Genomic DNA, 19,022 nt, shown 5'->3' on the forward strand with positions numbered 1-19,022 from the left:
GCAGCACTGCCATCTCATCATAAAGCCGGCTGGGTGATGGCTGGAGCCCGGTGGGGAGCCTGACCCACCCCCCCCAGCCAGCCACCCTCCCTCTGCGAACGAGGGAAACTGAGGCACAGGTCCCCGCTGTGCCGGGGAAGGATGCTCCTGCCGTGCATGCTGGGGTTTACCACTGCGGGGCATTGCTGGCCTGATCCTGCGTGGGGCTGAGCACCCAGGTTTGTCCTGGGTGGTCGGGACCCCCATCCCTTGGGAGCAAGATGGGATCGCACTAGGCAGGATGGGAGCTGTGGGGCTGGGGACACCCCTGGGTAGGGGCTGTGGGGCTGGGGTTAGTGATGGGATGAGGCTGGGGGGGGACTGGGGCTGCCCCATGGGATGGGAGCCGTGGGGCTGGGGATACCCTGGGGGCTGGGGGCCCTGCAAAGCCCCAGGGACCCTGCACTGCCCCACACTAGGTTTTCGGGGGGGTGTGGATTTACTGCCCCCCCATGTGCAGCAGGGACCAGTCTGCCCAGTCCCCCCCAGTGCAGCCCTGGAGCTCTCCCAGAGCTGCTCCAGATTAAGCACCCCGAGGCCGCATCCTGCCCCGTGTGCTCCCCAGAAACCCCTTGGTGAGGATGGGGGGGGGGGGTCTCCCACCCCATCCCCACATCCACGCTCTTGGCTTTGAGCCTCCACCGAGCTTGGGGGGCTGGGGAGGGGTCCCCCTACCCTGGGTCACGTCCCCTCTGCACCACTCCTTCCCAGGCTGCCTGACACCTCCCAGTTCAGCCCAGTTCAGCCCAGTTCAGTCCCGTCCGGCGGGTGCTGCTGGCTCCAGTCCCTGCTTTCGTGCCGCCGAGGCGAGGAGGCGCTTGCTCCTCGCCTGCGGTTGACTCAGCTCTAGGCCGCCAGCACCCTACCGAGGGTGGGGACCCGGGGCCACCCACGTCCCCGTGGGGTGCTGAGTGGGTGGGTGGGGGGGACACAAGCCACCGTGACCCCCACACACACGCTGTCCTGGGCAGGTAAGGGCGGCCGTGGGGCTGACCCCGCTGTTTGCCCCATGGTGGGGCTGCGCTGGGATCCTGGGGGGGGGTGGATTTTGGGGGGGGGGCGGTCCTGGCTCTTCTCGCCTGGCTCAGAGGGGCTGCAGCCCCCCCCCGTCTCTGCTGTGCTCCCCACCGAGGAGGGATGGGATGGGGGCTCTGGGTCCTGAATTTCTGCGGTGGCTTTCGTCGTCCCTAATGCTGTGCCAGAGGTCTGGCACAGCTGGGGGGGCTGGACGGGGTCCGAGGCCACAGTGATGGGCTGCAGGGTCCCTGGTGCAGGGAGGGAGGTGGGGGGGGGACACGGGGGGGTGTGCAGCCCTGGGTTCTGGTGAGGGCAGCTGGGGCCTGCTAGTCCCCAGGAGGGGTTCCGGGGAGGCTGAGCCTGGGTGCATTTGCAGGGGAGGTGGGTGGGTGTATTTTTTCACGCCATGTGTTGCCCCCCCTCTGTTGTGGTGGGCTACTTGCAAAGAAAAAAGGGAGATGTGCACACCCCCCCCCCAAAGTTGAGGCTTACTGGCGAGGTCTAACTGGTTTGACTGGTCTCCCATGCGGGGGGGGGGGGGGGGGGGGGCCAGGTGCCCAGCACCCCTCTGCACCCCGGCGGGTGCGGGAGGTGGGTGCTTGTTTACACCCCGGCTGCGCCCACCCACTGGGGTCCCTGCAGGGATCAGGGAACCGCGGCAGCGCCTGGGCAAGATCTGGGTGACTTTTTTTTGGGTGCCGGCTCTGTTCCGGGGTGGGGGGACACCCCCGTATGCCGCCAGTAAACAGGATACGAGCGAGCTGCGGTGGGGAGACAGCGGCAGCATCATCCCAGCCCTGGTGACAGCCGGTACGTGCCCACCGAGACCCCCCCACCCAGCCCTGGTGCAGGCTGGCAGGGTGCAGGGTGCTGGTGGGTGTCGTAGGGTCCCCCTGCCTCGCGTGGGGAGCAGGGTGCTGGGGAAGGGGTTGTTCAGGTTGTGTGGGGGGGTCCCTGGTGCATGATGTGGGGGGGGGGTCCCTGGTGCTGGCTTTGGGGGGGTGGGGGGTCCATGGTGGGGTTGGCACCCAGCCCACCCACCGGCACCAGTGTGCTCAGATCCTGAGCTGGGTCCTGGGCTGGGGTCCCCAGTGCCAGGGGATGTCTGAGACCCCCCCCCGGGGCTGGGAGGGGGGCACCCATGGGGCTGGGGACAGGACTGAGACAGGGCCACCTGTGGGGCAGGGACAGGGTGACCCACAGGGCTGGGATAATGGCACCCGTGGGGCTGGGACAGGACCCTCTGTAGGGCTGGGGACAGGGTCACCCGTGGGACAGGGACAGGGTCACTTTGGAGCCGGGGACAGGGCCACTGGTGTCTGAGCCCCACGGTGGAGGCGGAAGCCCCCCCCGGCCATGCCGGGGTGCAGCTGTGCTGGTGCTAACGTCTCGGTGGGGGGGACTGGGGGGCAGCAGGACTGATCCTGCCTCACTGCTGCTGCAATTTCCTGCCCTCAGCATCCCGCGCCAGGCAGCGAGCGCTTTCGCAACACCAGAGTGAGGAAGGGCAACAGTGAGGCAACGCCGGGGAAGTGGGGCAAGAGCCCCTGCTGCGTCCTCTGCCCTGGGAGCTGTGATGAGCTGAGTACGGTCTCAGCCTGGTTAGGTCTCAGCCCATCGTGGGGGCAGCCGAGCCCCCTTTTGCCCCCCATCTCAGTGCCGTGGCACCCAATGAAACCCGTGGGAAAGCAGGCAGGGGCAGAGCCAGTCCTGAGCAAACACCCTTTGCAAACATGGGCTGCGGGCAGGATCCTGGCAGTGGGCAGGGCTGGCCCTGGCACTGGGCCGGCAGCAGGAGTGGCAGGGCTTCCCTCAGCCTGCCTATGGGATTGCCCGTGCTCCTTCCCTTGGCACCCTCGGCATCATCCCACCCCTCAGTTTGTCCCCATTGGGGGTCCCAGGGGTGTTTTGGGGTGCAATGTGTGTGTGTGCATGGGGGAAGCTGCATGCTGAGCTTCCACTCCATCTCTTCGCAGAGGGTCAGGATGATTCCCACCCCAAAGCGGCCCCAAAGTCCCTTTCCAGATGCTGGCATCGCTGGTGCATGCCCGACACGCTGAGCCCACCCGGCCACAGCCCTCTGCTTCTCAGCACCCGCCTAGGCCAGCACCCCGGGGTGCCCCCACCGGCCCCCCCAGCCCCACCATGGCGCTGGAGCTGGGGGCCGAAGCGCTGCTGGACCTGAGCTTCCTGACAGAGGAGGAGAGGCGCGCCATCGCCGAGGTGCTGCGCCGCGACTGGCAGCTCCGCCGGCGCGAGGAGGGGCGCATCAGGTGAGGTGTGGGTCCCCTGCTCAGCATCACCCTTGGGGACAGTGTTAGCCCCCCCCCCAGGAGCAGCCAGCCTGGGGTCCCCTTTCCCCTGTGGATGGGGGCACCCATTGAGCCCAGCAGGGTGAAGTCCCACAGTGGGTAACACCGGCATCAGGGGTCCCAAACCTCTGGGAGAGGGTGGCTGGTGTCCCCAACACCAGTTGCGGTGGCTCCATCAGCCGCTTGGGAAGCGGTGATGGGGACAGCGGCACAGGGGTTGATGGCAGCACCGGGGTTGGGGGGGACCCAACGCCGCCCTCCCACCGCCAGCAAGCTCCGCAAGTCGGTGTCGGACCCGGCGCGGCTGAGGACCCTCACCGGGGACTGGTTCTGCGATGCCCGTGCCCAGCGCCACCGGCACCACCTGGGCTCCGACCTCGTCCGTGCCTCCATCCGCCGCAGGAGGCGGCCCCGGGGTAGGCGAGCGACGGGGATGCGGGTGGGGGGGGGGATGCTGGGGGCCAGGGCTCAGTCTGCTGAGGTCCCCGATGTCCCCAGGAGCGGGGGACCTGGAGTGTGGCCCCAGCCTTGGCGAGCTGGAGGCCATCGGCGAGCCACTGGTGGAGGAGAAGGAGGATGAGGAAGGAGTGGAGGAGAAGGAGGATGAGGAAGGTGTGGAGGAGCTGGAGGAAAGGTGAGGGTGGGGTGTGGGGGGGCTTTTACCCCATGGGTGTCCCAGGGCCGGTGGTGTCTCTTATTGGTACCCTGCTGGGGGTGGCACAGCCTTGGGATGCCCGGGGGGAGCTGGAGGTGGGGAAGTGGGAGCAGAGCCCCTGGTGAAGGGGATGGCACAGCCAGAGCTGCACCGTCCTGGTGTCTGTCCACCGTCCTGGTGTCTGTCCACTGTCCCCATGTCTGTCTGTCCACCACCCGGGGGGGGTTTCCATGGCCTGGCTCTATAAATAGCTGTGGGGATGTGGAGGCAGGGAGAAAGTGCTCGTTAGCCTGATGCCTTGTCGAGAGAAACTAATTATCGTCTCTTCTCACAGCCCCCCTACAGAGGAGGCGCAGGCAACCGCAGAGCCCCAGGTCAGTGCCTGCTGGGGGGGTTGAGCCAGCACGGCAGAGCCTGCAGCCGGTACCTGACGCCCCAGTGATGGGCTCAGTCACCCTGCCTGCCGTGGCCCTGGGGCCACAGTGTCACCCCAAAAGGGTGCTGCCGTTGGGGCCAGCCTTGTGCGTGGTCTTGCAAAGTATGATCCTGAACCCTGTGGCGTGGGGAGGGATGTCCCACGGGATGTCACCCACCCTGTCCCCAGGCACCCAGAGGGGCTGGACTGAGGGGAGCAGACCGGGGAGAGGAGGGTGCCCATTTTCACCCTTTCCCCTCTGTGCCACCTCGCAGCCCAGCCCCACAGCCCCAGCTCTGGAGGAGACCCCAGTGTCACAGCCCCTGTGGCAGGGTGACATCCCGGCCAGGGAGCAGGATGTCCCAGCCCAGCCAGGTAACCGTAATGGGGGGGGGGGGGGGGTCAGTGCTGTCGAGATTTGGGGAGGTTGGAGCCCCCCCAGCACTGCTTACCAGCCTCCTCCCAGCCCCTCATCCTGCTCTTGCCTTCTCACTCCTCTTGCCAAAAAAAGGGGACACCCACCCCCACCATCCAACCCTGCTGCGGCGGGACCCCCCCACCCACACCGCACCCTTGCAGGTGACACAGTAGGTGGGAACCCCTTCGGCACGTCCAGCGCGGAGGAAGACGAGGAGGAGCCCGACTCCGCATGCAGTGGCCCTGATGCTGGGCAGGTGGGACTGGAGGGGGGCTGTATGGGGCTGGAGGGAGTTGGGGGGGGCTGGAGGGGGCTATATAGGGCTGTATGGGGTTGGGGGGGCTGTATGGGGCTGGAGGGAGTTGGGGGGGCTGGAGGGGGCTATATAGAGCTGTATGGGGCTGGAGGGAGTTGGGGGGGCTGGAGGGATTTGGGGGGGCTGGAGGGGGCTATATAGGGCTGTATGGGGATGGGGGGCTGTATGGGGCTGGAGGGAGTTGGGGGGGCTGGAGGGGGCTATATAGGGCTGTATAGGGTTAGGGGGGCTGGAGGAAGTTGGGGGGGGCTGGAGGGGGCTATATGGGGCTGGAGCGGGGCTGTTTGGGCCATGCAAAGCCAGCATGGCATGGGCTGTGCCCAGGCACCGGGCACTTGCTGGGAGCTGGGTGCCCTCAGGAGCCCGCACTGGGGATGGGGGTCCAGGGGGGGTGGTGCTGACCCCTCTTTGCTTTGCATTTCCAGGGCTTGGGGACCCCCCAGACGGATCAGACATGCCCGGGCCGGGTGTCCCCGCAGAATGGCCACGCGCCCCGAAGCAGCTTGCTGACCACCAGCTCCTCCGTGTCCAGCCTCAGCTCCTCCACGGTACAGGGCTGGGGGCTGTTGGGGTGTGTGGGGGGGTCACCTCTCCAGCCCCCCTGACCCTGTCCCACCACCTCGCAGCTGAGCGGCAGCCTGATGAGCCTGTACAGCGAGGGCGAGCTGGGCAGCGTGGCTGTACGGGGCTGCGTCCAGTTCTCCCTCTGCTACGACCCAGCCAAGAAGGAGCTGCGGGTCCACGTGCTGCGGTGCCGCGAGCTGGCCGAGGCCAAGAAGCAGCGGTCGGACCCGTGAGTGCCCCAGCCCCGAGCGGCGATGCCCGGGCAATGCTCGTGATGGTACCCATTGCATCCCCCTTATTTTTTTGGCTCCAGGTACATCAAGACGTACCTGCTGCCGGATAAGTCCAACCACAGCAAGCGCAAGACCACAGTGAGGAAGAGGAGCTTGGATCCTATTTTCAATGAGACCCTCAAGGTTTCTAACCCCGCTTTGGAGTGGTTTGGAGGTGGGGGTGGGGGTCCTCCTGGTTCAAGGGGGGATGGATGGGTGGGGGTGAATAACCTTACCCTGTCTGTGTCCCCTCCCTACCAGTACAAGCTGGAGAAGAGGGACCTGCAGGGCCGGACCCTGAACCTCTCGGTGTGGCACCACGACAGCCTGGGCAGGAACGTCTTCCTGGGGGAGGTGGAGATCGCGCTGGGCGCCTGGGACTGGGCCAACACGCGCCCCGAGTGGTTCAGCCTCCAGCCCCGTGTGAGTTCCCAGCCCCCCCCGGCTCACTCCCCCCCCCATCCACAGCCTCCCATAACACCCCCATCCTCCCCAGATGCCCATCTCCTCGGATGGCCTCACCAGCCGGGGCAACCTCAACTTGGCATTGAAATTCATTCCTGCTGGCTCAGAAGGTGAGAGATGCCCGTGGGCACCGGGGAGGGGGGGGGTCCAGCATGGCAGGGTGCCCCTGACCCCTCTCGCCCGCAGGTGGGGGGCTGCCACCCACAGGTGAGCTGCACATCTGGGTGAAGGATGCTCAGAGCCTCATCCCCCTGCAAAGTGGCACCGTGGATGCCTTTGTGCAGTGGTAAGGGGGGGGTGACACCCAGGGGGGCACCCAGAGGGGCTGATGTGCGTCGTCGTCGTCCCCCTCACCCTGCTGTCACCCCCCCAGCTACGTGCTGCCGGACGACAGCAAGGCGAGCCGGCAGAAGACGCGGGTGGTGAAGCGGAGCCTCAATCCTCTTTTTAACCACACCATGGTGTACGACGGCTTCCAGGCCAAGGACCTGGCCGAGGCGTGTGCCGAGTTCACCCTCTGGCACCGCGAAGCCTTTTCCAAACGCCAGCTGGGTGGCATCCGGCTCAGCCTGGGCACAGGTGAGGTGGGGAAGGGGGGGAGCAAGCCCCAGGAACCCCAGGGTGCCCCCCACGGCTTGCAAGGGCTTGGTGGCAACTTGCGAGGGGTCGGTGGCACCTTGCGAGTGGTCAGTGGCACCTTGCGAGGTGACGCCGGCACCTTGCGAGGTGACGCCGGTGGTCTCTCCGCAGGGAGCAGCTACGGGTTGCCGGTGGGCTGGATGGACTCGACGGAGGAGGAGCGGGGAGTGTGGGGACGCCTGCTCCGGCAGCCGGGGCAGTGGGTGGAAGCGCTGCTGCCTCTGCGGACCAACCTTGTCCCCCGGGCATAGCCCCCACGGCCCCCCCATGGAGCACCCCGTGCCAGCAGGACTGTGGGACCCGGGGCGGGGGACAGAGCTACACCCTGAGCATCACTGGGTGGGGCTGGGGTCTGTGCCCCCCCCAACCTTTTAGCAGCAATGAAGTGGCACCGGAGGGCACATTTGGCGGCTGTTTATTGCTGTGGGCACTGTACCCCAACTTCTCCCTCCGGTGTGGAGCTGGAGCCCCTGCATCCACCGGCTCCCAGCGTGGGGCTGTCCCCTCCGTCACCGTCCTGCCAGCCGCCGTGGTGGCAGCCCTGGGGCTCCAGTAGCTGGGTGTCCTGGATCCACGTCCCCACGCTGGGGCTGGGAATTACTCCCCTTCCTGCTGGGCGAGGGTCCGGCGATGCTCCAGGATGGCTGCCCAGAGGCGGTACGCCGGCCCGCGCCTGCTGGGACACGGGGGGCTGTTGGAGGGAGGGGACCAAGCCGTGTCCCCCCCCCCCCCCCCCCACCCTGCCAAAGCTGCCACCCCCGTTCTCCCCACCTCGGCCAGGCCAGGAGGGGCAACACGGGCTGCGGGTACCTGATGCCCATGTAGAAGAGGTCATCACGGGTGGCACAGCCCAGCAGGTCCCGCAGGGTGAAGTCATGGGAGAGGAGCTGCAGGAGGTGGCAGAGGTGTTGGGGGGGCAATGCCGGGGAGGGGGGGCTGCCCTGCTCACGCCAGCGGGGCCCGACCCCCAGCTCCCACGTAGCTCTGTGTGCCAAGTGGCCACGGGCCTCACCGTGGCCGTGGTGGCCGGGTCCGTGCCGTGACGCTGCAGCCACTCGAGGAGGAGGGGGTCAGCCCGTCCCTGGGGGGACTGGGGGCTTGGGGGTGAGCGATCCTGCCCTGGGGCGAAGCACCTCGGGGGGACCTCTCCATGCTCCCCACTGCGCTGGGGCCGGCTGGGGACCCGCGGTGTCATCGTCCCCAGAGCGAAGTGCCCGCTGCATCAGCTGCTGCCACTCCTGCTCCTTCTCAGCCAGCTCCTGGAGCAGCCTGGGGAGGGTGGGACACGGACTGGCACCCAGTGCGGGGCATGGACTGGGACCCCAGTAGATAGAGGACAAGGAGCAGCGAAGCCCTACCTGCCCGTCTCCATGCGGAGATGGCAGAGCTGTGTCACCAGCGCCGAGGATGCCTGCAGGGAGGGCAGGGGGTCCGCCTGGGTGCTGGGGCCGGTGCTGAGTCCCGAATTGGTGCTGTCCCGCTGGGGTGGGCTCCTGGGGATGGTCAGCCTCGGCAGCATGGGGTCATTCTTGTCACTCGTGTCCTTGGTGCCATCCATCCCTGGGCTGCCGGCCTTCAGTCCCAGGTCTGTGGGGGCAGAGGCAGTGATGGGCACAGAGAAGTGCCCGATGGCCTCGGTCCCAGAGCACCAGGGACAAAATGGGGAGCTGGGCTCAGCCAAAGCTGCCCCAGTGCTGGCTCCCCCCCCTCATGTCCCTTTCCCAGCACCCCAAAGTCCCCCAGCTCACCCCAGACCAGCCACCCTCTTCCTCCACCCAACCGGCCACAGTGGTGGGACCCAGACCCACGTCCCAGCCATCCCCCAGTGCCACCCACCTCTCACCAGCACGGTGAAAGCCGCCTGCACTGCCTGGCTCATGGCATCATCCAGTGCAAACATCCAGTGGGGTTTGATGTGATGCTGGCGCAGCACCCGTCTCACCTGGAAGGGGCAGAGCCGTCCCAGGGCATCGCTGTGCCAGGGCATCGCCCACACCAGGGCATCACCCACTCAACACCCTACCACTCCATCGTGGGCACTCACCACTGCCTGGAAGCTGAAGAGGGGAGCCTGGAGGTGGGGGAGGCTCAGCCCCTCTGCCCGCAGCCGGGTCTGCAGTGCCAGGAGGTCCTGGCACAGCTGGTGCTGGCTGGGGCACTGGATGTAGCTCCGCAGGCAGCTCAGCAGCTGGGCGAGATGCTCCGAGCCCAACCTCTCACCCGCCATGCTCTGCGTGGGTAAGGGAGATGCTCAGGGGCTGCCACCATGCCCACCCTCCACCCAGTTGCTGTGCAGACCCCCCACCCCGGGCACCCAGCACCCACCTGGCTCTCCTCCAAGGCGGCGATGATGCCCGGTGCCTCGGCGGTGAGGACGCGGTGCAGCGTGGCCCGGCGCTTGCTGTCTTTCCGCAGGAGGAACCCGTCCCCGCTCTCCTCGGGGGAGGACGAGCGCAGGCTGTGGTCGGAGCCGGCCGAGCCCTGGGCAGTGCTGGGGGGGAGGCGGGCAAGGTTGGCACTGACCTCCCCACCCTGGCCTCGGGCATTTAGGAGTGTGGCCTTGGGGTTGGCACAGCCATTGGGCTTGGCAGAGGGCTTGGGGGACCTCCTGTAAGCCCCCCAAGCTGTAATGGGGAGGGATGTGATGCCCTGGCACGACGAGGGAGAATCATGGGGTGCAGTGCCGGGACACGGCAGGGAGAGTGGGTGCCATGGGAGGCAGAAAGCCAACCCCCCCCCCTCCAGGGTCCCTCCATCCCCCCCCGTGCCCAGGCTGCCCTACCCCAAGTAGCTGCGGCTAGAGGCTGCCTCGCTGGGGTGGCACGGGAGCAGGGGGCTGCCTGCTGTGCCCCTCACCGGGGCGTCCTGCCTGGCTGAGGAACATCCCCTGCTCCCATCGCTGCCCTCCACATCCCCATCCTGCTGCGCAAAGTGGGGGGCATCACCTGCCAGGGAGATGATGGAGACGGTTATTTAGCAGCTCATGCCAGGTCCCCCCTATCCTGCTCCCCCCCCCCCAAGACTCACCCCCCGCTGGGGGCACAGGCCGAGTCCGGACCCTCCTGGCACCGGCGAGGAAGGGGTCCTGCAGCAGCGCGGCAGCCGTCGCCCGCTTGGCCGGGTCGGCCTGGAAGCAGCGCAGGATGAACGTCTTGGCTTTATCTGACATGGACTCGGGCACCTCCGGGTGCATCTTGAACATGCCCACCTGGAGGAAAGGCACCCGTGGAGCTGCAAAGGGACCAGCCATCCCGAGGAGCGGGGGCAATTTCAGGGCTGGGGAACCCCCATCCCCTGCCCAAATCCATGGGTACCTTGAACATCGCAGCCTGGGGGCTGCCCAGCTCGTAGAAGGGGGGGTTTGCCTGTGGCCATCTCGATGATGGTGCAGCCCAAGGACCAGATATCCGCTGGCTTCCCATAGCCCCACGGCCCCTGGTCGATGATTTCTGGGGCCATGTACTGCAGGGTGCCTGGGGAGAGGATGAGGAGGGGTGAGAGGAGCCCGTATCCATCACCCAAACTCCCCCCCAGGGTGGGTTCTCCTTGTCCCCATGCTGGGTACAAGGATGCAGCCCCCCGTTGTCGCCTGGTCCTCAGCATCCCACCACCCCCAAGTCGAGGGAACCCAGTCCCCAGCCCCGGGCTGCCTTTACCTGTGAAGGTCTCGGCGCTGGGGCTGATGCCCGCCAGGCGCTTGGAGGTACCGAAGTCAGAGATCTTCAGCACCCCGCTGTACGTGTTGATGAGGACGTTGTCTCCCTGGGGCGAGAAGGGCACCCCAAAATAAAACCAAGCCACAAAAGGCTCCTGGTGCTTGAGCAGGGCATCACCCCAGGGGCTTTGGACATGGAGGGGCAGCTCCTGGATCCCCGGTGTCCCTTGAGATAAGGGGGTCAGGTCTCATGCCCCCAGATGGGTGATGCCCCCCTCACCTTGATGTCACGGTGCACGATGTGGTTATCATGGAGGTAGCTGAGCCCATCGAGGATCTGGCGGGTGTAGAAGACGATGGTGGGTTCGTTGTCTTTCAGGGGTCCCCACTTGGAGCGCAGCAGGGACGAGAGGCTCCCTGGAGAGGGAGGGGGCACAGAGGGGGGCATCAACCCCATTTAGGCCACATGTCCCCCTTTTGACCCCCAAATCCCATCCCCAGCGTTGCCCACCTCCCGGCACCTCCTCCATGAAGATCTTGATGAAGCCATCCTGGCTGATGGAGCCCAAGTACTGCACGATGTTCCTGTGCCGCAGGTGCTTGTGCAAGGCGATCTCCTCGTGCAAGGACTGCGAGTACCTGCACGGCGGGACACCAGGGTGAGGGGCTGCCCAGGGTCCCCCGGGACCCTCCGAGTCCCCCTCGGCATGGCACCTACCGGCTGTCCCTCTCTGGGATCTCCTTGATAGCGATGCGCACTTGGTTGCTGAGGCAGCGCCCGGCGTAGACGACCCCGTACGTCCCCCTGCCCAGGATCACCCGCTCACCGCCGCCTCCGAGTACTCGTAGCTGTACTGCGGGCAGAGATGCGGAGTGGCAGCCTGTGTCATTCGGTGCCCTGTGTCCCCCCCATGTCACCCCCTGTCCCCATCTCACCTCCAGGATGGGCTGTGTGGGGCTGGGTACCTCCTCACCACCCGCTGCCTGCTCAGCCAGAAGGGACTGGATCTGGTCGCAGAACCTGCCGGTGGGAGGACGACGGTCCTGAGCCCCAGTGAGGGTGCTGGGGACCTGGCCACCGACCCCCCTGGCACAGAAGGGCTCCTGCTGCCCCTCGCAGTTTGTCCCCCACCAGTGGCACAACGGGGTGCCTGTGCCACCCTGCTTTGTGGGACCCAGCTGCAGGGCTTGGGTTCCTAGGACACCCCTTCCCCCCCCAAATTCAGGTAGGGAAGAAATAGCATGCTCCCATCCTTCCCAGCTCACCAGGGCAGTGACTGGGGGTCCCCCATGCCCCCACCAGCAGTGTGGGGGTCCCTGTGCCCCCCACCGCCCCTGCTCACCACCGGCAGTGCTGCTGGGAGGGGAAATAGAGCTGGAAATCTTCCTCCGCATGCATCACGTAGAGGAAGCAGCCCCGTTCGTCGCACTTGCAGATGCTGGAGGGAGAAGACCCCGTCCCATCAGCGCTGGGGCTGATGCTGCCCACGGGGCGGGCAGAGGGGCTGCGGGCACACAGGGGCATCCTCGGTCCTGTCGGCGAGGGGACTGGGGACACGCTCACCTGACACCCCGGATGGCCGTGGCCCGCAAAGGTCCAGCTCGATGCCGCTTTCTGCAGGAGAAGGGGCAGGTGAGGAGGGGGTCGGTGGGGACCCCGCTAGCTCCCCCCTCCAGCCCCATCCCTACCTCCTCCGTGGGGCAGACGAGGGCGAGCGTCAGGGTGGGCTCCTCCGTGCCACCGTGCAGTGCCAGCCGGGCCGGCCGCAGGACCTTGCTGAGCTCCAGGACCAGGACCTGTGGCAGCAGATGACTGCGGGGTGAGCCCCCCACCCGCCGGGTCCCCAGCCTGCATCCCTGCACCCCCCATCCTCCCCCCTGGGTTGGCACTGGTGGGCTGCTTGGTGCCTTCCCAAATCCCCAGTGATCCCTAGGGACGTCCGGGGGTCCGGGCAGGAGGGGTCAGCTCTATGGGGCCCCTCACCGGGCAGTGCGGTGTGGCAACGAAGGGCTGGCATGCCTGGAGGAGGAATCCCAGCCAGAAATCAGCCAGCTCCTGCCGGGCAGAGGGGACCTGCGGGCTCCTCTGGAAGTGTTTGTAGAGCAGGAAGGTCTCCATGACCGAGACCAGGTACCTGCGGGGACATGGGGGGCAAGAGAGGAGAGAGGGATGTCCCCAGCACCTCCTAAAAGCCCCTAAACCCCCTCCTGGAGCACAGACACCAGGGACTGGAGACCGAGTCTTGTCCGGGTGGGCACGTGCCGTGCCGTGCCGTGCCATACCAGCCTGGTGCGTTGAGCTTGTAGAGCTTCTCAGAGGCTTGGATGACTTTGCTGAGATCGTTAGCCAAGATGCCAGCTCCGAGGCAAAAACCCACATCCCAGTAGTAGCGCAGCTCCTCCGGGCTTCCCTTGCGACCCTGCAGGCAGCTCAGCTTCACCCCTGGACACGGGAGCAGGAGCCCATCACCCCTCCGCCGGCAAACCTGCACTGGGCAGAGCTGCTCCGGGGGTGTCCCGATGCCAACAGACCCCAGTGTTTGGTCTCCATCCCCGGTGGGTCCTGTCCCCGACCCGTGGGGTGGGCACCCACCGATTTGCCGCAGCTGCACGGAGGTTTCGAACTGGTGGCCGGCAGCCACGAGGAGGACGGCGGCGTTGATGCCCGCGTGGAGACTCGGCTCCACCTTGAAGGCTTTGCTGTACCTGGGCAGAGATGCCGGGTGGGGGGCACGGCCGCTGCCACCCCCCTGCCAGCCAAAACACGGCTGCCTCGGGGTCCTGGAGCTGCTCTCTATGATGGAGGAGTGCTCCCAAGCCAGAAAAAACCCCGAAAGAAGTAAAAATAATAAAACCCCAGCAGGAATTAGCATCACCTGCCTCCGCATTGCTGCTGGGGGGGGTTGAATGTGGGGCTGTGCTGCCTGGAAAGCCCCCAGAACCCCTGCAAACCCCCCCGGATGGGGCCATGGACAGGCAGGCGGCCCCCAGCCCTGTCCCCAGCCTCACCAGTAGAAAGCTTGGTCCCTCGTCTTAGTGTCGGTGAGGCCGGAGCTGATGAACATGTCCTTGTAGATGCGGCCGCACAAGCAGAGGAGGTCGGGCGCAGCCCCCTCCCCACACTCCACCACGGGCAGCAGCACCGACAGGGCCTTCTCCCGGTCCCCGGCACGGTTACGCCTGCACACACGGGACCGGCGCTCGGCAAACGGCATCGCCAGCACGGCCCCTCAGTCCCCCGATCCCCCAGCTCCGTGCCATTGGGGTACCCGGGGTACGTTTATGTGTGTGTGTCCCCGGCCACCGCTCACCGGCTGAGGGCGAAGGCGTAGTGGAAGCGGACGTTGTGCTGCTCGGCCACGGCGCAGGTCGGTAGCGCCTGGAGGTTCTCCACCAGTGAAATGATGGCATCGTAATCCTGCGGGGATGGCGGTGGGGCTGAGCCGGGGGACCCCCGGGCTGCCTGTCCCCAACTCCGCGGGGCGATGCTCTCCCCGCACCAGATAAGCTCTGAGAGTTGCAAGCTCCTCCGAGCAACGGCAGGCTGCGGAGCAAACCCCCCCCCAAGATGCCGACATGGTCCCCGGCACCTCCCCGGGATGTTTAAATCCCCTTACCTGCACGTCACGGTAGGAGAGGAGAAGGTTCACCACGATGTCCAGGCTGAGCAGCTCCATGCTGTCCAGGCGCTGCTGGATGCGGGCCAGCTCCCGGCTCAGCTGTTCCCCCCGGTACATCTCCCGTGCCCTCCGGATATCCCGTCGGATCATCTCCCGAAAATACTCGCTGGGGATGGGGGGCAGAGACGTGGGGATTATGGGGTGGTGGTAATTCTCTGCCAAGCCCTGCCAGCCCACGCGGGCATGGGGTTTGCCCACAGCCGGAGGGGTGGGCAGCAGTACCAGGAGTCGGTGGGGATCCCCTCCAGCAGTTGGACGAGCCGGGCTGCCAGCGGGGTGAAGGCAGCCTCCGTCTCAGAGCTGGGCTGGAAAAGCTCCGTCAGGCACTTCATGGCCCCGGCGTCACAGCAGATGACCTTGTTCTGGGGGGTGACCGCATAGGGGATGAAGGTGTAGCTGCCACAGAGGTCCTGAGGGAGGGGAGAAGGGGTGAGAGGCTGTGTCAGCCGAGCTGAGAACCCCCCTACTCATATCATGGACCAACCCCCTCTCCCCAAGCCTGCTCACGCTGCCCAGACCGTACAGGCCATGCTAACACAACCACCTTCCATAAGTCATTAGCAAGGAAAGACAAACCAGCTTTCTCTCTGACTGCCATCATTACGCTCCAGAGTGAACACTCCTGGTTCTTTCAAAACCAGGTACCCCTCTCTGTGCTGCTGTTTCTTGGTGCTTGCTCTGAGCGAGTGAGGTCCCCCTAACTCAGATTTGGGGAGAGGTCTCGCTCCTTGTCTGCAATGTCCACCCTTCAAGGCTGGGGAGAGGCAGCTCAGGGGGAGAGGGACTCAAACCCTGCTGGCACCGCAGCAGAAAGCATGAGGAAAAGAGACGCACCGAGTTCTTCTGGCAGATGTCCTCCTGGGGAGAGAGGGAAGGAGGAAGGATTTAATGAGAGTCCCCAGCAAAAGCAATCAGCCGATTTCAGGCTCAGGGATCGGAGTTACCTGGAAAACAGCCAGGGACAGCGAGGGACACTGGGGGCCGAGCCACAAGGGCAGCCAGTTGCCCCCACACTGCAAGCGTTGTGTGCGGGATCCCCCCACCCCGGGCAGGGCTGCAAAGGCAGCCGGCTTCTCCTCCAAACCCGGCACAGGGAAAGGGTCTCCAAAGGGGAGCCTGGGGCTCCCCCGAGCCAGGGTGACATTTGGGGACGATTTGGACGCGCTCCCAGCTGCATTTTTTTTTTTCTCTGAGCAGTGAGAATCCCTCCTGCTGGCCCCTTCTGTGTGGAAGGTTTTGCTTCCAAGGAATCAGCTTTCCCCAGGGAAAAGCGCCTGTTCCCGAATTTCCAGCTGCTTGGGGCCAGGGGAGCACCCAGCACCCTGCACCCAGCTCCGGGGCTAACTGGGATCCCCAGCCACCCTCTCCTCATTCCATCCAGGTGCAGAGAAATCTCTGTCAGAGCAGGATGCAACCGTGGGAACTCTGCCGGGCTCGGCGGGGGGGGTGGGTTGGAGATCCCCCTCCTGCCGGCACGGATGCTCCAGGTACTTGGGGCTACCCTGGAGCAGTAGCACCCAGGGGCTGGGGTGTCCCTGTCCCCGTCCCCACTGACCTGCAGGGCCTGGAGGGGGGGCAGGTCAGCCTGGCAGCACAGCAGGATGTTGTGGGACATGTTGAAGCTCTCACGGACGCCCAGGTGGTAGAAGAGGGAGGGTTGGCAGACGGAGTCGCTCAGCTCCACCACGGCCACGTCTGCGGGCAGGACGGCGGGGATGCTCACGGGACCGAAGCCAGACCCCGAATTCATGGGGCAGGGAGAAGTAGCCACCCCTGGGTTTGGGGGGTCTGCATCCCCTAAGAGAGGGGACGGCCCCTGCCATCACAGCACCTGAGGCTACAGTGAGGGGCACCTGCTTGCACCCCGGCACAGGGTTGAACCCTGAGCAAACCCCCCACAAAAACCACCCTTTCCGAAATCACACCCGCGTGTTTAACGCCAAGGAGACATCACTGCAAATGTCCAACCACCCTGGAAAGTAAACAGGAGGAAGGCAGAAAAACAAACAGCGAACCACCCAAGCACGCAGCCGGCAGAGCTCCGCCGGGAGCTGCACAGGGGCTAGGGAGACTCTCGGCCCAGATATTCCTGGACAGCTGGGATAACCAGGCAGAATAGCAGGAAAAGGAGAGTGATAGAAACCCCACGCCGGGAATCCCGCCAGCGGCATGGGTCGCATCCTCACCTGCGTTGTAGAAGCGGTCGAGGGTGTCGGTGTCGCCCAGTGCCAGGGTGCCGAAGGGCAAGGTGTGCAGGCGTGCCCGTAGGTGACGGCAGGCGTCGCGCAGGCTGTGCAGCGCGGGGCAGGTGGCCGGCTCCCGGCCCAGCACGCAGACGACGCTCAGCGCCCGCCGCCCGCTCGCCCGTTCCCGGGACCTGCACACCGGCCGGCCCGTCGTGCCCGCCACCGCCAGCGGGTCCTGCCAGCAGCTCCCGGTGACCGCGGGGGTCCTGGCCACCTCCATGGCTGGGGCAGGCTGATCCATGCTGGGGGCTCGTACTGAGCACCGGGAGAGCCCGTGCCCTGCACCGGGCTGCCCTGGTCCTTACCGGGAGAGCCCTTACCTTGCACCGGGCTGCCCTAATTTCCCCCCCCGGGAGAGCTTGTACCCTGTACCGGCTGACCAGCACCGGGCTGCCCCGTTCCTTACCGGGAGAGCCCGTATCCCGCACCGGGCTGCCCCGTTCCCCCCCGCCCCGGGAGACCTCCCTACCGGGCTGGCTCTCACCGGGAGTGTCCGCCCCGCTTACCGGGCTCCTTTCCGGACGGCTCCGTACCGGGGCTACCCCGCACCGGGCTCCGCTCCGCCCCGCTCCGCCCCGGGCACCGGACGCCGCTTCCGCCTGTCCCGGCCGTGAGTCAACGGCGGCTCCGCCCGCCACCCCCCGGGACGGGACGGGACGGGACGGGACAGCCCCCCCCGGCCGGGTCCTGCCCCCCCGCGGGCACCGGTTGCAAAGGGCCGGTTGCGAAAGAAGAGCAAGGGGAAGGGGAAAGGCGGCGGGGGGGGGGGCCCGGGGCCGGTTCCCCCTCCCAGCACATGTCACAGCCAAAATACCGGCCCCGAAGTCGCCTGGGTGGCAGGAGCAAAGCTGGGGTTCTCTGGGGGGTGAAGGGCTGGGCAGCCCCCCACCCTGTAGCCCCATCGCATCCCCCTCCCCCGGGCCAGAAGGTGCCCGGGGGATGGAGACGGGAGCCGTGTGGGCAGAGCCGTGGGCAGAGCTGTGACCCGTGGCTCTGAAGTGCCGCGTCCCCGGCCGGGAAAGTCTTGGTCCGTGGTGACATGCAGGGGACAGGCTGGCACAGCACCCTGGGCAGGGCTGCCGTGCAGGCAGAGAAGCCACCGTGCAGGCAGAGAAGATGCCATGAAGGCAAACGAGCCATTGCACAAGCAGAGAAGCCACCAGGCAGGCAGGGAAGCCACCGTGCAGGCAGAGAAGCCACCATACAGGTAGAGAAGCCACTGTACAGGCAGACAAGCCACCACACAGGCAGACAAGCCACCATGCAAGCAGAGAAGCCACCGTACAGGCAGGCAAGCCACAACGCAGGCAGACAAGCTGTCCCAGCGTTGTTCCCCCGGCAGGGCCGGGCCAGCCCGGTGGCAGGAGGGAGGAGTGGGGACGCTGGGTGCCTGGGGACAGCAGGATACGGAGCCCTGCCTGCCCAGGCCTGCTGCTCAGACCCCATCACCATTTTTGGGGAAGGCAGAGCAGGGGTGCGGCGGTTGCGGCACACACCCTGCCCGGCCTCCTCCCCTGCCACCGCGTCCCTCGTCCCCATCGCCATCCCTGGGGTGACGGGATGCGGCCGCAGAGATTCCCCCTGAGCCCCGGCTCAGCCTGCCCACGCTTATCTGGAGCTGGGGAGCCCAGCCCAGCAATTCCCCCAGTTCCTCTGGCCTCAGCCTGCAGTGGGGATGTGCCCCACGGAGCAGGACACCACGGGGTGAGATCCCTGGGACAGGAGGGGATGATGTCCTGTTGCTCCATCTCCCAGCACGGTATCTCCCATCCCCGTACTGGTTCCCCTCCCCTGATCGCTGGGAGGACTGGAGTCACTCAGGGCCACCCACCAACACCAACCTGGGGGCAGGACACAGCCACGTCCCCACCGCAGGTACGAAGTTTGCAACCAAACCTCCAGGGCAGCACCCGCCCCTCGGGCTCCGGGAGTGATGGGTGACGACAACACGGACACCAGGAATAGGAGGAAAATCCTTTATTGGGTCTCTGTCCCCCTGCGCAGGTTCAGGCTCAGCCCAGCATGGGGCTGGGGCTTGGCCGGCAAAAGGCCACCCCACTGCCAGCCGTGGCCACGTGTCCTCTGATCCCCGGGGGTGCCCCGGGTCCCCTGGGCTCCTGGCAAGCACGGGGCTGGGGGGAGCCCAAGGGCTGGGATTCAGGGCTGGATGGGACCCCCGTGCCCAAGCTGCACCCCCTCCACCCTGCTCTGCCCCCACCCCAGGGAGCAGCCAGAGGGTGCGACCGTGGCCACGCTGGGTGCAAACCCCCCCCTGGAGCATCCCCAGCCTCGCTGGGGACAGGGGTCAGGCCTGGGTGACATGTCCCCA

General features: G+C 66.4%; 2 protein-coding genes across 4 annotated transcripts; one reads left to right on the forward strand and one right to left on the reverse strand.

Moving 5' to 3' along the window:
- Window positions 1–886: 886 nt before the first annotated feature.
- On the forward strand, window positions 887–7,515 carry SYTL1 (synaptotagmin like 1). Of its 3 annotated transcripts, XM_052811558.1 has the most exons (17): window positions 895–1,010; window positions 1,699–1,866; window positions 2,515–2,641; window positions 3,033–3,329; window positions 3,639–3,784; window positions 3,867–4,002; window positions 4,358–4,397; window positions 4,714–4,813; window positions 5,018–5,112; window positions 5,598–5,720; window positions 5,799–5,965; window positions 6,050–6,152; window positions 6,270–6,431; window positions 6,505–6,583; window positions 6,660–6,759; window positions 6,847–7,052; window positions 7,224–7,515. In XM_052811558.1, the coding sequence occupies exons 4-17, from the start codon at window positions 3,082–3,084 to the stop codon at window positions 7,361–7,363; spliced, it is 1,845 nt and encodes a 614-aa protein (XP_052667518.1). In that variant the 5' UTR covers window positions 895–1,010; window positions 1,699–1,866; window positions 2,515–2,641; window positions 3,033–3,081; the 3' UTR covers window positions 7,364–7,515. The 3 variants fall into 3 exon arrangements, with proteins under 3 accessions (XP_052667519.1, XP_052667518.1, XP_052667517.1); XM_052811559.1 differs by lacking the exons at window positions 1,699–1,866; window positions 2,515–2,641 and having other exon boundaries at window positions 887–1,010; XM_052811557.1 differs by lacking the exons at window positions 895–1,010; window positions 2,515–2,641 and having other exon boundaries at window positions 1,637–1,866.
- Window positions 7,512–17,187, reverse strand: MAP3K6 (mitogen-activated protein kinase kinase kinase 6). Its single transcript, XM_052811555.1, is given in 32 exon segments — window positions 7,512–7,785; window positions 7,923–7,999; window positions 8,125–8,295; window positions 8,297–8,381; window positions 8,471–8,699; window positions 8,949–9,054; window positions 9,157–9,342; window positions 9,438–9,603; window positions 9,895–10,057; window positions 10,140–10,320; window positions 10,427–10,471; window positions 10,473–10,585; window positions 10,769–10,874; window positions 11,048–11,184; window positions 11,279–11,406; window positions 11,486–11,595; window positions 11,598–11,621; window positions 11,704–11,788; window positions 12,111–12,206; window positions 12,332–12,354; window positions 12,356–12,382; window positions 12,457–12,564; window positions 12,752–12,902; window positions 13,051–13,210; window positions 13,361–13,473; window positions 13,777–13,947; window positions 14,079–14,185; window positions 14,385–14,553; window positions 14,670–14,857; window positions 15,282–15,305; window positions 16,003–16,142; window positions 16,634–17,187. Coding segments are annotated over 32 exon segments (3,966 nt in total). The 5' UTR covers window positions 16,935–17,187; the 3' UTR covers window positions 7,512–7,709.
- Between the last annotated feature and the right edge of the window lie 1,835 nt (window positions 17,188–19,022).

Source organism: Harpia harpyja, chromosome 16 (assembly GCF_026419915.1).
Source record: "Harpia harpyja isolate bHarHar1 chromosome 16, bHarHar1 primary haplotype, whole genome shotgun sequence".
In the NCBI taxonomy this organism is placed as follows: domain Eukaryota; kingdom Metazoa; phylum Chordata; class Aves; order Accipitriformes; family Accipitridae; genus Harpia; species Harpia harpyja.